The sequence below is a fragment of the Cyrtonyx montezumae genome, unplaced genomic scaffold (assembly GCF_038088225.1).
Source record: "Cyrtonyx montezumae isolate F1298 unplaced genomic scaffold, pur_monq_1.0 scaffold_8, whole genome shotgun sequence".
In the NCBI taxonomy this organism is placed as follows: Eukaryota; Metazoa; Chordata; class Aves; order Galliformes; family Odontophoridae; genus Cyrtonyx; species Cyrtonyx montezumae.
The window spans coordinates 97,133,137-97,151,111 of NW_027072089.1; the positions used below are offsets into that span (position 1 = coordinate 97,133,137).

A 17,975-nucleotide genomic window follows, 5' to 3' on the forward strand; every position below is an offset into this window, starting at 1 on the left:
AGTGCTTAGAGGACCAGCGTGTGTTTAAACTTCCTTGAATTGCACTCAGAATCCCAATATGGCCTGTTTTCTGCAGATAGACTACTAAAATGCTTTGCATTTGTCAGGATTTGCCCTGGGCAGTAGGATTATGACAAATGTTGTACATATCTTGGTTGTTTTCTTTTGGTACAAACATCAATACAAAGATGATATTTTTCAGAATGGGGCTTAAAAATGATTAAGAAATGTGTAAGACTTCAAGTTCCTCCTTAATATTGACCACCAAGTATAAGTTCTCATACAGAGCCTTATTAATACACTCAGAATGTGAACACTTGATTATTCAGAATCACTATGTAGGGGCTTTGCTACTGAGGAAGAAAAAAAAAGAATCAGAGCTGTATTACAGTATTTGTCAAGGATTGAGTTATCACAGCCGGATCTTAAGATGAGATCTTAAGATTTTACTGATCATCGTTTTTAAGAACATACTGCTTTTAGCTTAAGCTAGTGAAATTGCCAGATTACTTGCAGAATTCTCTTGTTTTGCTCTTAGCATAGAAGTAAATGCTGAAAATACTGCAGTACAAGTCTCCTTTTGTTTAAGACCTTAACTGGAGGTAGTCAGTGAGTTTGTAAGTAATCTTGATACACCTGGTTTCCTTTCAATTTTGGTTTGGATTTTGTTGGTATTTTAAGGTCATCAGATATTCAGAGCTGTTATCCAAAAGTTTTCTTGCACATTGAGTAGAAGATTTATTGGTGTAGGACTGATAACTTGTCTTTGTTTTCAGAAGGGTGCAAAATGTAGCCCAAAGCAATTCAGGACAGGGCACCAGCATCAGACAGTGACTGATAGAAGGTATAGGTTGGTCTATAGCTCTGTGGCGTTAATTGACTCATCTTATTTTTGTGCTTGATGATTCAGTGTATATGCTTGTTTCAGAATCTCTGTCAGGACTTCTGCTCATTTCTTGGGCTTTTTGGTCAATTCCATTTTCAATAAAATAGTCTAGGAAAAAACTGTTAACAGCAATAAAAGGAAAATGGGGGCATTTTTTTTTTTCCTGTAGAAATTTGGGTATGTGTTGCTTTTAAAATTTTTTGATCAGAATTGCTTTCTCTCTCCAAGTAACTAATTTTTAATTTGTACAATTTTGATACCGAACAAGCTTTTTGCTAACAAATACTTTATTTCTACTTTTTAATTCCACTGTTTTATTTTATACTTCTCTTGTTGTTGTTTATTATCTCTTTTGCAAAATATCAGAAAACAGTGAAAAGAATGGGAAGGAAACTAGTAGTATCATATAATAAAAAGGCGAACTTTTTTTTTCTTTTCCTTTTGGAAGGCTTCAACAAAACTTCATATTGCATTAAAGAAAAAATGAGCACAGCACCTGTTTGTGGGTGAACCAACCTGTTTGCTGTTAACAAAATTAAAATGTAATACAGAAAGACATACAAAGCTAAACCCTTTGGGGTTCCAGATTGTCTCTACCCTCCCCCCACATGGAGAGCTTGATGGCTTTTAGTTTACGTGGTTGTTGATCTTATGTGTCATGAAAGTGGAAAGGCAAAAAGGAGCGGAAGTGCTGTTGATGTCAGTGCATTCATTCTCAGCTGCACTGTCTGAAGAGCTGTCCTGAGGGATTTGGTAATGGATGGAGACAGACTGGACAACTGACGTTTTTTGACTCTTCTCATCTTCTCTCCTCCACTGTAGGAGAGTACAGTCTGCTCTTGAACAAGCCACTGAATTACCAGTGATGCACGTTTTTAGGCAAATTGGATCCTCAGCAGTAGCCTTCCAGGGGATTGGTGCATTTAGCTGGACTGACATATGCTTCTTTCTCTCCCTCCAGACTGCAGTTTTGGAGGAAAGACGTACAACAGCTCTATGAGATGGCACCTCCCTAGCAATCCCTGTATTACATACCAGTGTCAGGTAAGCATGTTATAAGTACCATAGTAATTGAGTCATGAACTTTTCCCATGAAACTCAGAGCCTTCGTTATCCAGTTCAAATAACGCAAAATATTTTATACTCCAAGTACAATAACGACTTTGCATTCAAACTACCTGAAATCCATTCAGAAATGACCCACTGTATCCAGACATCCAGATTTGTAGGTTGTATGTGAGCTGAGTACTCTGAAACCTAAACAGTGCTGAAATGGAAAACTTGCAGTGCTGCTTCCTTCTGTCTTGGCCTTGAAAAAATTCATCTTTTCTCAGCAAGTATTTTCTGAAATACAAATTATTATTTTAGTAATTCAGTGCTTTTGTGTGTATGTCGTCCATATACCTGGAATGTCCTTCAGGAGAAACCCACAATCAAATCTTCAGTTTCTGCGCTGTTAACACTGATGTTTTTGGCAGCTTTTCTATCTATCTGCAACCATAATATTTGCAAGACTGACTATTTACAGGCACAGAACAAGTAATTGTGTGAGCAGTTTTAGTTTCTGCCTGAGTAGCTCTGTGATTTGTTGCTGATAACTTGATCCATTTCTAATAGTAGCACTTAGGCAGCTATTAAGAATCACAGCTACGAACAAGAGAGATTACTGTGGATGAAGATCTTCCACCAATAGGAGAAAAAGGTTTTGAATTTTTTCTTTCTGTGATGCTTCTACTCTATGAAACCAATGCATATTTTTAAAGACAGATACACCAGGAAGAATAAAGATGAAGTAGCAGTATTTCGTATTGTTTCACTTAATGCAAAGAACTCAAAGATGGAACTTAAGATATTCTGACCACTACTAGTTGCATGAAATGAGCAATTCTTTATGGCCTATTTCAGTACCTAAATGCACAATTGAGTAATTCTGTTTACCCTAGGCCCACAGGTTTAAAAAAACAAAAAACAAACAAACAAAAAACCTCACCAGGTTTCTCTTGCCTCCAAATGCAAAGCTGCAAGCAGCAAGAAAGTGTAGTAACATTTTGTGCACTGATCCTCATACCCAGGTTTGTTCAAAAGGTCTTTGACTCCTTGAACAAGAAGTACAGGAAATGTTAATTTACTAATACTTATCAGGAGAAGCATCAAAGACAAGCATCTCACCTCTACAAAACAAGATGCTTTTATCTGTTAAGTCTTTTTCCTCTGAGGGGAGAGGGGGAGAATACATTGTGTCTGGTTCCATCAAAGCTGCATGGCAGATTGCTAAAGCTAAGGATGCCTGATAAGGCAGGATTCCTTCTCCTAAAAAGGTGCTTCCTTTCTTACCTGGTGCATTTTAAGGCAAATCCTGCATCTGGAGTCAGGGAGACTCAAGTGAATCTTTTGGCTGAGGATTAACCTGCATCCTGATACCAGGCAGCAGCCACAGAAAGAAAAGGGCCATTGGCACCCAGTTCTCCACATCATTTGCCCTGCTGTATTTGTGCTGTTAATAACTGTGGATTTTAGCTTCTTAAAGCAATCACAACAATGACAATGAACATGTCCAATGTGCTCTTTTGCAGGAGGGAGTGATAATAGAGTCGGAGGTACAGTGTGTTGTTCATTGCAAAAACCCATCCAAAGTTGTGGGGATGTGTTGCCCTGTGTGTCCAGGTGAGATATTCCATGGGGAGATTGCTGCTCCATGTATGCAACTGCATTTGTAATGGTAACCAGTATTACCTGGGAGGTGGATCTAACTCCACATTTAAACTTCACTAGTTAGCAAAATATGGGCTACTGGCTCATGTAATAAGCTACGTGACAAAAGAGCATGCTTAGTATTTTTAGTAGAGAACATGTAGCCTGTGGCAGTGGCTGCATGTCTTTACATCATTTTTTCAGAGTCAGTCAGCTGGTTGTTTTTTTTTCCTGGCTGATGATTGAAATTTTGTTAGGAGAGGAAATAGAAGAGTAATCCTAAAAGATTGTTCTTTTTTGAAAGATAGTGTGTATGTATTACCTTTGTGAAGCAGAATAGCAAATTAACCTGGTTCTATGGCTAATTTAATTTGAACAGAAATTTTGTAGGCAAGTGCTGGTCTTGTTGTGATAGTTATGGGCTTATTATGCTTTATTTTTTTTAAATATTTGCCAACATCTAACATGAACTCAAGGACTAAGAACGAGCAGCGAGAGAAAGTAAACAGTTTAGGAAATGTTTCAAAGCTGCTTTTTGAATAAGATCTCATTTAGCCTCAACTTCATTGGTACCGACTTTTCTGCTTTAGAAGAATGCTTTCCCCAAAAATATATTTTGGGATTCTCAAGGCCTTTGTAAAGGCTTCTGGAGTGATTTGTATAAGAGAGGATGTATGATCTACTTTTCATATTCCATCCACAGTGGAAGGGTGTGTTACAGTAAAAAAGACAGTGTGCTATCCTGAGCTAAACTTACTCAAATACTGTTTTCTAGGTTGCATATTTGAAGGGAGACATTACAATGAAGGAGAAGAATTTAGGCCTGAAGGAAATAAATGCACCAAGTGCTCTTGTGTTGTAAGTATTTGCCTTTTGGCATTGTATTTCCCTGTATGAACTTCAAAAGGCATGTTATTATTGTCATAACAAAACAAAAAAATATAAGGAATTCAGTGCTGCTCTTCTCTTGGAGTTAAGATATCTGTTGAAGGTTTTTTCCTGCGCTAATATATTGTATCACTCATGTTTACAGTTTATTATCTTTCTTGTGACCACACACTGCGTGGAGATGGAACATGGTATTTGGGGAGTGGGTTGATGTGGAAAATTAGTGGCTTTTTTTTGTGATGGGATCATGCAGGAGAGAAAAAGCTTTATGGGTTTCCTCCATTGATCAGTTTAAGGAAACATCTAGTAAGTGCTGACCATTTGCAAGGACTCCTTTCCGCAACAAGGACTTTTGCTCTGAATTACTGAGTGAAAGGATAAGGGTAACCTCCCTAGGCTGTCCCAGATGGATTTTGACTTGATGCTTAATGAAAAGGTCATATCCTGTATTTCATCCTTGACTAGCGACAATATTGAGGGGAAGTAATAATTGCATCCTTTGGGTAATGAGCACAGGCCTCTCTTTCACTTCCATCAAGCTAAGAGATAATGCTGTGTAACTGGGGTAGATAACTTTGACTTCCCTGGTGTGATCTGTGAGATCAGTAAAATGCAAAGCTCAGATCACTGCTTTTGTTGCAAATGATGGCTGGCTAACAGCAGAAAATGCAAGACTGGGGAACTTTACTTTTCAGTGGAATGTTTTGTCAGTACCAGACACAGCTCTCCTGCATCATTAAAATAAAAAAGAATGATAGGATTAAAAAATAAGTATTTATACACCCACATTTAATGAAGACACTGCAGAGAACATGGGCTGTTTTGAGAGTGGAAAAAGTCATTCTAATGTACGCTAAATCATTACCACTCCTGATAAGACCTGGGCAGCTCGGGGTTGGTTCTTTTTGTTAGTTTTTGTTTGTTTGTTTTTAAGTTTAATCCTGTAATAATGAAAATATGCTGTGGTGATCTACAACCCTGGCTCTGCTGTCCTGAGCAGAGGGGTACAGTTCTCTGCATTCTCATCAGGTCTCCTTGCCCTTCAGCTGCAGTGGTGAGGCAGCATCTTTACACGGAAGCTTTCCCTGGTGATACTTTGAGGGAAAGACAAATCTGAGTGGTTAACAAGTCTGTGGAGACGAGTTTGAGTCTTCTTGGACTGTGCTTTGCCTTTTTCCTAAATACATGACAGATGCTGCATATTGCCCTGTTGTTAGTGTGCCAGTATCTCTTCTATCAACTTTCCTTTATTCCCTAAATAGCAAAAGCAGCTGCGCCTGGAAGAGCACAGTGGGGGAGTGGGATATCTCTGAGGAGAAAAGATAAAGAAATATAGGCATATAGGGTCAGACCTGAGGCCTTTCCTTGACAGTAACCAGTCCCAGGTACATTAGAGAAGGAAACAAATCAGCTACAGATAGTAAGAGGTTTAAAGCCTCAAGCAAGAGGCTTAATGATCCTTTCTGAGGAAGGCAATGTGATGATTTGGGATGGTAATTATATCTGTATAAAATGTCCAGCTGTAAGGCTGAATCTTATAGACAGCAAAAGAAAAGTGTCTGTGTATTCTACACCTACTTTCTCTCTATAGTTCCTTTTTTATTTTTATAGTACCTTTTGCCCATTTCCTAAAAGAATTTGAACCCATGTTAACTCTTGCATAATTTAAATTAGAAGCGTCCTCAGGCTGCAGTAGCTGTTTACTGCCTGCTTTGCATCCATGCTCTTTCAGGAATGAGTTTCCAGTTGAATCTCTTATCTAAGCAGTTGGTGGATGTGCAGATACCAATCTACTCCTGTGATACGATGGGAACAGGCTTGAGTGTGATGTGCTTTAACTTGTGCAGGATTGAAAAGATTAAAGGTAGCTCCTTGCTCCAATTTAGATTTCTTCTGTGATGATTTGCAGTTGTAACTACTTAGTAAGTAAATTGTAGAAATGTAATGGAGGAAGTGGCACAAGTTGTTGTCAAGGTATGGTGTTTCCGTATTTCTGGCATGGTGATGGTGCAAAACACTCACTCAAGCATGATTTCTGGGTTTTGCTTAGGAATGAACTTTTCTAATAGTGAACTATTCTGAGCTACAAAGGGCCATCATTGTCCCTGGGGACTGGAAGCAGCACTAAACTGGAAGAAAGCAAGGAGAGATGACTGTGGTTTGTTTTTCTAGAGAAACTAGGGCTGTTCCACACTTAATAAATCCATTACAATGAGTGATTACTTACAAAAGGAAATTTTACAGTTGTAAAATGATGTGTTCAACACTCCACATATTTCAGAAATTCAGGATTGCTGAGCCCAGTCCTCATAAAGCTCTTTGGTCATTCAAGTCTGTGGTATTTTCAGCTCAAAGTGGTGCCTACTAGACACTGTTGAGCTCCCAAGGAATGTGAAGTGGTCGTTGTTTTTTTTATTGTTTTTAAATGTGCATTTTTTGTGCAAATCAGGACAAAGCAGGGCATTAGGGCTTAGGGAGCTCTGTCTCCTTGCAGGCCCCTGGCCATAAAGGAAGCAACATGCAGTTCCTTCAGTACTTGCCTGCCATGCTGTCAACTTGTTAGCACAGTTTCTGTTTATCACCACTTGCGATCCTTGTTATTGTCTACTGAAAGCCAGACCAAACTCACCAGGCTCATTTCACGTAGATCATTGCAACAACCCATTAGCTAATAACTTTTGGGTTGCTACCAAGCCAGGCTGCCCTCACAGGGGTGACATGGGGATGAAAGACTCCGTATACCATTACCACTTTCCCGAGCCATCTACTCCTTAGGGTGACTAAGATTTCTTGCCGAAAATGAAAATGTATCACCTCTCACTCAATGCATACTGCCTGTCAGGAGTGAATGAGCTGCCTTTTAATGACTCAGTTTCTCTGGGGAGATGCATTTGTGTAAGAAAGGTGGACAGGATAATAGGGATCTCTCCTCTCATGTCGGCTGAAACCCAGCTATCTCTCAATAATTCATCTGTCTAGCCTGGTCCTGCTTTTCTTGATAGGCCAGTGGAGTGGTCTAAAGAGATCTTGGATATTTTCCCTACCATAAGCACCTACTTAAGTGAAGGACTGGCTGCTTTAATCAAGTGTTATTTCTCAGATACTACTTTTATGAGTCTGAGAGTGTTTCTGCTTGCATGGTGAGAGCACTTGGCTTACATGTTTCCTTTCTTACAGCCTGCATTGAAGTAGTCAGACTGTGATTATCTTAAATGTTTTCATTTTCTCTTTTGATGTAGCACATTTGAAAAAATAAAACTTCATAGTAAGAAGACAGGAGAGAGAAACAGGGAGGGAGGAGAGGAGGCTCAGCAGGAAGATGACCTTACATGAGAGTGGTAACCATGGAGAAGCTTATATTTTAATGGCAGTATCCAAACTTACAACTAGCCCCTCTGACCACAGGCACTGTCTCACTCTGCTTGTTACCCTGACCATAGACGCTGTGTGTTCAGGTATGTGAGGCATGCAACCATACGAGGTGCTGCCATGCTGAGTGTGTGCTGTGCTGTGGAGACATCTCCACCGAGGGCAGGTCTTCCCCTGAAGCCCCAGCTGCGATCAGTGGGTTGCGTTTGGGGAACAATTGCAGGCTAGTTTATGGTATTACTGGAATGGTGGAGGGATGCATGTATTACTGCTGGATTGGAAACAGGATAGGTTGTGCCGCCCATCTGTCCAGCAGGGATGCATATTGTGGGGCTATCCTCACGGCTGCTCTCCTGAAACGTTGCAAAACAAGTGAAACTTAAAGGGATGAAAGCAGAACACAGGGGTTTGGATAACTGAATTTAAAAGTGGCCTCAGCTCCATGTTCATGCATACATCAAGGGCTTTTGTGCTCCTGTGTAGAGGGACTCAGTGTGCACACCACTGCTGGTCTGCAGGTGTACTTGTGGGTCTGTGCAGGAAATGTCTTGTTGTTTATGTTCCCAAGTGTTAGAGTGCAAAAACTGCATAATGAAAGTTTTGCACAAAGAAGAGGAAATCGCACCAAGAAATCTGTTCCTAAATCAATGAGTAACAGACGTTGCAATGGTGATAAATAAGGAGAAACTGCATATGCTAGTGTTTTGAACACTGAGGGTGAAATTCTTGTCTAACTCTGGACATATAGAAAAAAATGTCTAGTCTTAACTACTTATCTGGGCTCCTCTTCAGTTAACAGAGAGGTGGGATGGATTACCCTTGCAGATGCCTATCTTTCTCCACTAACTATAGGGGGAGCCTTTGTGGCTCCCACAGCCCCTGAGATGGCTGAAGATAGCTGGAATGGATTCCACCCCTGCAGTCAGATAGAAGATGGAGCATCCTGATACTGCATTAGAAGATTTACTTTAACAAATATTGGGAGCTGCTGAAATATGTTCCCACAACAACTCCAGTCTACAGGGAATCTTGTAATTAAGCATGGAAAGTGCATAATTACGTGTATCTTCAGTGAAGGTTGGCAGTACCAGTTAAGTCCAAATTCAAATACACGTCCTTGATGCAGTGCCAAATGCCCATCTTTCTAAATTTCCATGTACTTGACATGCTTTGATACAACTCCAAATTACAGCAGATACTGACTGCTCCACTTTGAGGTCTAAGAGATGGAGACTGAGTTTTAGACGGGATGAAAAAGTGGAGTAGATCTTTTTGTAAGAATAGTGTTTATTTGCTCAAAGTTGATGTAAGAAGTATTTGTCTTATGTCAATGAAAGGGGAGAGCAGTAAGCCTTCAGAAATGGGATATGGAGAGATGTTCAATGTTTCTCTGAGAACCCCCCCACCTCCAGGTTTTTTGCAAGTCTTCAAGGTTTGCTTTTCTAGCCTAATAAAAATACAACCTTTCAGCTAGGTGTACAAGTATGGCTGTGATGGTAGGTGTAAAAGAGTATGGACCTGGTTATGCACTGAACTTGGCAAGAAAAATAATGTGACACAGACAGATAGCAATGTCCTGTTATTTGTTCTTTATCTGGTTTTCTTCAGACTTAGACTATTTTTCTATCTTCTGCATCCTTGGAGGATTATACATTATATGTACTGTGTCTGAAATATTAAATCGCATTAACTTTGGAAACAACAAACTGAAAAACAAAGGAAATTGTTCAAACTTTGGGGAATTTCTTTAAATATTGGTTGGAAGACTGAGTATTTTATTCCCTTCCTCCAGTGAAGGTGCTGTATAGCCATTTAAAATCTTGTCCTGATTTCTCTCAAAGCATCTGATCTATTTTTCTAAAAAACTGTGTTTGATAAGAACTTAAAAATAATTTAAGTTACAGCTGTAACAAAGTTAAAAATAAAATTTATTTTATATTTTTACTTTCTTATTTTACTTCTATTAAAAAAAAAAGTTTTTCTGAAAGACAAGTATGCTCTAGACTAGCAGTGCTTCACAATTCAGTGTAATTATTAAGTATAAATGACTTGCTTTCATAGGCATTTTGAATCTCCATGATCAGATTTCCTTCCGTGTGAATAAATATCCGAATATTCAAATTAATGTCATCCTACATATCTTCTACCTGTAGATCTTTCTAGCTCACCTGATCTGTGTATGCTCCCAGCTAAGTCTGTTCCTGTACTGTTTCCTTGACATCTTTTTAACTTTGGTGTGGATTGATGCACTTTCTGTGCTGCAAGAGCCCACGCCAAATTAAGTTTTATTTTCAGGAAAGCAGAGGTAATGAGCAGCTTATGAAAGATCCAGGTGAATCTTTAAGGACAATGGGCCCTGAAAATATCACATAATTGTCATATCCCTTCTTCCCTCAAAGACATTGTTGGCCTCTCCTGCCCCTCAGGGATCAGTTCAAATTCACCTTCCACACTTCAGCAAGCTCCATGCTGCTTTGACTTTGCTTCTTTGTACTCCCTTTCCTCCATCATTTCACATAGGTCACATTACCTAGTTCATATTTTCTGAGATGGCATCTATGATCTTTGACCAGTGTCCGCTGTGTTATAATATAATTGTGTCTGAAGGACTCAATTCCCATCCCTAAGAGAAGAGAGTGTGGAAAAAGAGTTTAAAGAAAGATGAATGGGTGATCTGGCAGATTTCTAGGGCAATATTTTCTAATTGAAGAGTGGAAAGACTGAGGAATTGTGGGGAAAAAAAACTAATTTCCTCAGGTATGATGTGTTTAGACTGCAATTGTCTTTGCAGTTTGATGACCCAAGATGGTATTGCAATAATTAATGAATTAAGGGATAGTAGAAGATATGAAAACTTCTTAAGTACCTGAGGAAGCCAAGTAAATGCTGGTTAACATCCCCTCCTGTCTGTGCCCTGCGTGAATGACTGCTGCTGCAGTACAGAGAAAAGAGTACAGGGCTTATTATCATTTAAATGACACGAATGCATATAGCGGGGTGCATGTTGCATTACTAAGGCATATAAAGAAAAAAAAATAAGTTGAGCACTTTTAAATGGTGATAAAAGAAGCTTACACATTGAGAGTAGCTTGCTATAGTTCTTGAGAGCAAAGGAACATAGAGCTTATGCTGTCAGGTGTCTGTTCCCTGTCTTGTTAAACTTTTCCCAATTAACAGGCTGAGATCGATTGTTCCTATTGACAAAGAATTAAGTACACAGAGTTTTAATAGTAACAGAGAGCTGTTAACAAGCAGTCTCCATTGAGGGGACTACTTTTATTGACATAGGGCTTCAATGAAGTCTGCAAACATCTCTGCTATAACTCACTCCTTGCAAAGACAAGAAACTATCATTTTGGGAAAGCACGGCAGTAAGACAGAAAACAAAGAAGCTGCTTAGAATAAGCAAACAAACAAAAAACCTTCTGGCCAGCAGGGGATGAAAGGGTTGCACATGGTTTCAGAAGATTTCACAAAGGCTTTATGTGAGCCTGCTCCAGCATTTCTTGTAAGTGGCTTCAAATGGGGTATGCGTACAGCATCTCGTGGGAACGCTTGTGTGCAAAATTGATTTGGGTCTAAGAGATTCCCACAAGTTGTGGTAGGAAGCAGTAAAAGCAATAGCTCGTCAATTAGCAGGGCCTTTGTTTGACAAACGTTTTATGAAGAGTCCAAGTCTCTTCTGCCTGGCGTTACAATGACGGAAAGACTGAGGGGAGTGCTTGGCTTTCATGTTTGTCACTCTTTCAGTTTAAATAAACTTGGATGTCACAACTTTGGAGTTTGTTATTGGATTACAACAGGTAATGATTTTAAACTTGCACACATCACTCTGAGTGCCAAGACAAGAATTTTTAGTATGTACGATACTGCTAAGGGAATTTGCACAAGAGAGTTTAACTAGCTGAAAAACACTGACCCCTTTACATATTTTTTTCCTATTTAATTACAAGTGATAAATGTGTGGGATTGTGGAAGAGAGAAAAATTATACCCAGAAAATTTGATTTTCGAGACTACGTGAGTCTGAAACTTTCGTATATAACTCATCATTTTAGGCTTGAGAAGTGGTGTAGTCAGAATAATTGACTATCAAATTAGGCTTAGGAAACAGAAAAGAAAAAAATGCTTTGAGACATGACAATGATTTACTTATTCTGCTTTTAACCTATCAGAAGTGAATTTTGACCAGGAGCCAAACTACCGTAGTATCTTTGGCAATCAATCTGTAGGAAGGATGCAGAACTGCTCATGAGCAACTTGAGTTTGGAATCAGCAGAACTTAAGCCCTCGTCTTCCACTGTGGATGCTGAAATATGAAAGATGGGCCCTTAAAAAAGTTTTCTAACCCTGGTGATAGATGTTGCATAAATGTCTAAGTTTCTTCCAGAAAGCCCCACTCCCACACTGCCTAAACTTCCATTCTAAATATGACTAGAGCACCCTAAACTTGACAGGCCCAAACTTCAATGAAAAAAAAAACAAGTTTTTAGCTCTCTGCCAGAAGCTTTGTAGTGGAGCAATGACATTTTCCACAGAAAGTAGAGGGATGTGGGGTTTTTTTGTTTCTTTTTTGTTTGTTTGTTTGTTTTAAATAGGAGCTTAGCTAGTGGCATTTTCTGATACTGTGTGCTAAAATAATTGAAATGGAAATTTCTTTATGAACTGCGCTTGTGTGTCAGAGCCAATGCAATATAAAGCGCAGAGTCTGGGGTTTTCAGAAGATTCAGATCTGATGTTTGAGGCAACCGAGCCCAGAAGGATTTGAGTAGCTTGCATGCTTTGTGTGCTTTCTTTTCCCTTTTTTTCTTTCTCCAGAACACAGCACCAGAAGTTCTTTTGTGTGTAGGACAGAAGCTAATGTGCCCTTGCCAATAATATCTTTCTTCACAGAAAAAAAATTCAGAGCTGGCCTCTGCTCTGTAAGCATAGCAATGAGGGTAGTGTTTCTTTTGCTGTCCTCAGCCCTGCACCCAAATATTCAACGTGCTGAAAATAAAAAATAAGTAAAACAATACACGCGAAGCCTAAGGCTCCTTTTCAGTGCTCAGTTTGTTCTCTGCCCCTTTTCGTAGCTGCAGCATAACTTCTCTAGGATGAATCTGAATAGCAATTTTTAGCAATCACAGTTGCTGATGATCACTGTTTGCTCTCTGAGCAGGCAATTGAGAACTGCCCTGCTCTCTGTTTTTTGACCTTGTTTTTAAGATTCTCCTAGATTCCTGTAATTACTATTCTTCCCCTATCTAGGTTTTTACTACTGCACTTAAGTAGGTGTGGATATGTACACATCTAGAACCCTGCAGGGATGGAAAATTCTGCGCCTACTACCTTTTCTTCTATCCACTGCACTTTGTAGTTAACGTGGATGTGTAAAATCTCTTATCAGCTGTAGTTACAGAGCGTCTGCCTCTGTGACTTTATGATGGCGAGCCTGGTTCTGACGCAGCAAGCACTCTGTAAAGTGTCTAAATGGGAATAGGAACCATAAAAGTTGATACCTGGTGGAAACCAAGTCAGGCAGGCATTTTCTTTCCCCTTGGTGTTGTTACATTCCTTGTGGTCAGCAGTAATAGCTCTGCTTCCTGAAGTATGGGCTGTGGTGTTTTATGCTGTGTTCAAATGGGCATCACTTGAAGCTCAAGTGTTTATGCTGTTTGAAGCACACATTCTTGCTTCCTAAGTATTCAGTGCAGCAGGGATAATAGTAAGCAATTACATAAAGTGAAGAGTAAGTTACAGGAAGGGTGAAGGACAGAGAACAAACACACTTGTACATCCAGTACGGCAAACTTATCATGGACCTGCATATCATGTTTGTTATTACTCATGAGATTATTTTTTTTCTGTAATATTTCTCTCAATCTGGTGAGAGTCAAATTAAGATAACATTAATACCCATAGTGACCAGAAAGACATTTTGTGGGTTTTTTTTTTTTTTTTTTTTTTTTTGTAACGAGTGCCTGTCTTTCTATTTCTAACTATCTTATCATTGCTGTTACACTCTGGGAAACCATTTGTCTCAGTCTTTCTTCAAACTTACAGAAAGAGAAGATGGCATAGGTACCACACTATATTTGGACAGCTCTTTCTTGTACTCTGCTACAGCTCCTACGACTTTAGGGAGCAGCCCTGTATACACTGATCATTATTTTTGATTTCTGCATGATACTTCACATAAGGTAAAAGGTTTCCAATTGGGAGGATGTTCTCAGGATGTTACAAGGTTTAGCAGAAGGGAGACAAGTCATGATTAGGAAAGGAAATTTTTCCTTCATGACACTGGGATTGTAGAACTGTGTGTAGAGAACATGGTGCTTGAAGGGGAGTTAATATGATTCAAACCCAGTGGGACCCTGGGGTTACTACAACTAGGCAAGGTGCCAACTTGCCCACAAAAACCTAGGGGTATCCAGGTGGTACAGAGATAAAAATCTGCAATTCCCAGCTGCCCACTAATTCCTTCATCTCTTCTGCGATTTTGAGCTCTATCTCTTTATAAATGCTTGTGCTTATTAAAGTGGGGAAGTAAACACGTGTCCTGGAAGTGGGCAGATGAAAGCAAAGGCAGCAAGAGAATTCATAATTTCTTGTGTACAGAATTTGCACCGTATCTATGCTCTTGCCAGCAAAATAAACCAGTAAGACTGGAAGTAGCAGCTTTTAAGGTGGTATCACAAAAATAATTCTAAATGCTCATTTGAAATTCGTAGTATCTTTTATCAGATGGAACAATTTCTCCTAAGGATGGCACTTGCCCACAGAAGGAGAACTTAAATAAAATGTAATGTACCACATGTACTCAGTCAGAATAGCCTGAACTTTTCATTATCTAGAATGCCAAAAAAGCGTATCTGTGATTCAACTACAGAATAAATATAACTGTAACTTCTATTAGTTAAATATGATTTAAGAACACATTCTCTGGGTAGTGCATAACTTTGAATGTATTAAACTCTGCTTCCCCAAATGCTGAACATAAATTTATATAAAATTTAGTCTTCCATAAAAGCTTGTAAAATTACTGGTATAATAAATCAGAATGTTGAAAATGTGTAGGAGTGTGACAATGTGTCTTCAAGAGCCAGAACTCCAGGATAAGAATGTGTCAGCCCTATGAAATATTATCAAACAGTGTTTCCTTCTGGTCTGTTGACAGAAATGAAGATGTCTGAAGATTCAGGGCTTACAGTTTCAATGAAGAAAAGAAAGCATTGAAAAGCAGGATGTAAATTTTCAATCAGAGTAGCTTATGATTATGCTTTTAGTTTTGGCTTTCAGATTGAAAATATAAACAGCTTTAAATAAGGCTCTGATAGATACCACCAGCTTGTACTCAAGTTAGAAAGTCTTCCCAACACTGGCTTTGAATCCCTGGCCCTGGGGAAGAAGTTTGTTCTATCTCTTTTAAAGCTGATTTCACTTAGACTTGATGTCTCCTTCTTCACCTGAATTAAATGAGGCCAAAGTTAAAAGGTTACACAAATTAAAATGAGTGTGGTTTTCTGTGATAAAATTAAGATAACGTTGCTCATAAAAATGGAATCCAGGTGTGGGTTGGGTGGTATAAAAATGGAAAACTAATTGTGATCGCTGCAAAATTTCGGCATCTACTACTAGAACCTTGTCAAAACAACAGCCTGCTGCCTTTCAAGAGTGTTCTTCACTATCAGTAAATTTTTAGAAACAAAGCACTTTCCCTGTAATCCCACAGGATGTATGATTTCCTGGTTTAATTAGATTCATTTCAGTAGTGTTAATTCAAGGGTAGACAGAGTCCTGCATTTGTAACTTGTTGCTTTGATACTCAGGAGAAAATGCTGGTGAACTTTACAGAAACATCTTGCATAATGGCTTGGAGGTCAAACAGAAAATTTAGTCTGGATGGATTGTTTTGCTGTATTGCAAAAAGAAGTAATATAATTTTGAGGGAGAGAAGTGGGAGAAAGTGTGTGTTTGTTGTTGTCGTTGTTTTTAAGCTGGAACATCCCAGAGAAACAGGAAAAACTTGTATGTGTTTGCGGGGGGGGGGGGGGGGGGGGGGGAGTGCCTCTGTAGGTGGTATTGTATATTCAGGAGCGTGTGTAATTGTGTGCACGGTGATGGTGGATGCGTTTTTGAATGCACCTTTCTCTCGCCTTGCCGTGCTCTCTCTGTCCCCCGCCCTGCCGCGTGGGGGCGCTGCCGGCGGGCGGGCGGGCGCTGAGTATAGTTTCACAGCGCCACCTAGCGGCCACAGGCGGCAGGGCTAACGCTGAGCCCTGGGTGAAAAACAGCAGCACGAGAAGCTGGGTGCTGTAGGGATGCTGCCGACCGGCGCTCCCTTTCTACAATAAATTTTAGGTGTTTTAGATGCTGTAAACTGTTGTAAAACAAAACAAAACCAACCAACCAATCAAAAACAACAAAAAAGATCAACAACAACAAAAAAGATACCAAACAACAAAAAAGCCCATAGATGTCTAGTGCAATATTAAAAAATTGGAGGGTGCAGGTGATGACCTCTGTTTCTTCTCTCACAAAGCAGATACGCTCCCTACAGTAAATCACTGAATGCAGAAAGACTGAATCCTGCCAGTGGTCTGGGCCATGGTCTCCTTTAAGTGGCTGTCTTAAAAACAACGTAAACTACATTTTTATGGCATTTTTTTTAAGGCCATAATAAGCCATAAAAATGAGTGCAATTAGAGAGCAATTTTTTTTTCTTATCTACAATCAAGATTGATTTTTTAGAATTTCTGACTTCCTTGATGCCCAAATTTAGCAAGGCTGTATCAGCAGTGTTTCAGTGTGCTCAGAATTAGTCAGGTTGTAAAAAGACATACGTAACATCAAAGTGCATGTGCAATCTAAGACCAAATTGTACACAGAATGTAGAAGAAGAAAACAGTCATTAATTAGCCAATTTGACCTTCTTAGAACCACTCAAAATTCCACCTCTAAATACTAATGCTTAGTTAAGGGAGTTTGATGAAAGTAGTGTAGTGTATTTTCTCCAAAATTAACGCTTTGTATTTATTTGCATGTAAACTACAATAGATACAAAAAGCACATTAACAGTACTTGATGGAACAAATTCTCAACTACAAAGCACTGTTTTTCAACATAGTCACCACTCCCAGCTATGCATTTTCACCAATGAACAAGAGCCTGCGTTACCTTGCTTGTCAATATCTGTACCAGCACTGACATGCAACTTTATGTTATTGAGTTGCAAAAGAAAAATTGTCTTCTTCTCTGGCCTGACTCTGGAAGTTTGAGTCTTCAGCTTAGTCAGCATTGTGATGTAGTGCTTGTATGGGAACTGCTGAATCATGGCCTGAACCACTGATTGGTCACCTGAGGTGAGCACCGAGACAGCCGTGGGCTCACAGGTGAAGGTGATATACCTGTGTGAGTGGAAGGGTTGGAGCCTGGCTCCACCTCTCCCAAACCCCATTTAAGGGCTGACCACTACCAAGGAAGGATCTCTTTTCAGAGATCTCTCCTACGTGGAGTCCCCTGTGAGCCTTGTCATCCTGAAGGTGAGCCATCTTCTCTTTTGAACTACTCAAAATATATGATCATCTATACTATTTCTTTGTGAAGTACCATCCTTGGGAGTTGTTTACCCCACAGTGCTTAGAGCTGATGGTTTGTCTGAGATCCAGGACATCCAGAAAGATCATCTCTTTCCTATTCCAAAAGGCAGTGCACATCAGTTTACCTGCTGAATTTTAAACTTTTTCTACTGATGGGGAGTTCATGTCACCCCTCCACAGACTGCTGTTTTGACTCTAGTGTGTAGTCTCATCACTGGTAATGATGTGATCCAAGAAACTTACCTTCAGCCTTGGATCAATAGATCCTGACAAACTTGCATACAGTGCTCTTTCTGATCCTTTGTGTCTCACCTGGTGCTGTATTGCCACAATAGTTTCCAACAGCCCATAGTTCATATTCAGTTCCACACGCAGTTTCCTGGTCTGCTGATTTGCATGGATGAGCTGATCAAGATGCTCTTCTTTTTGTGGCATGACAGCTGTTCATGGAGGAATGTGGCTTGTCTTTAACGTTGCTGTCATCACTGCTGAAACACACCACCCACCACCTCACATCTGCTGTCTGGTCTCCATAAACATTCAGCAAGCATTCATGAATGT

The 17,975-nt window shown here is 39.6% G+C and overlaps 1 protein-coding gene across 1 annotated transcript in view; it reads left to right on the plus strand.

Moving 5' to 3' along the window:
• The window catches only part of BMPER (BMP binding endothelial regulator), a 150,765-nt gene that overhangs the window by 31,071 nt on the left and 101,719 nt on the right, over nt 1–17,975 (plus strand). The window contains exons 4-6 of the mRNA XM_065752353.1: nt 1,848–1,930; nt 3,460–3,550; nt 4,353–4,435. Coding sequence (XP_065608425.1) covers nt 1,848–1,930; nt 3,460–3,550; nt 4,353–4,435 — 257 coding nt within the window. The remainder of the gene's footprint in view (nt 1–1,847; nt 1,931–3,459; nt 3,551–4,352; nt 4,436–17,975) is intronic.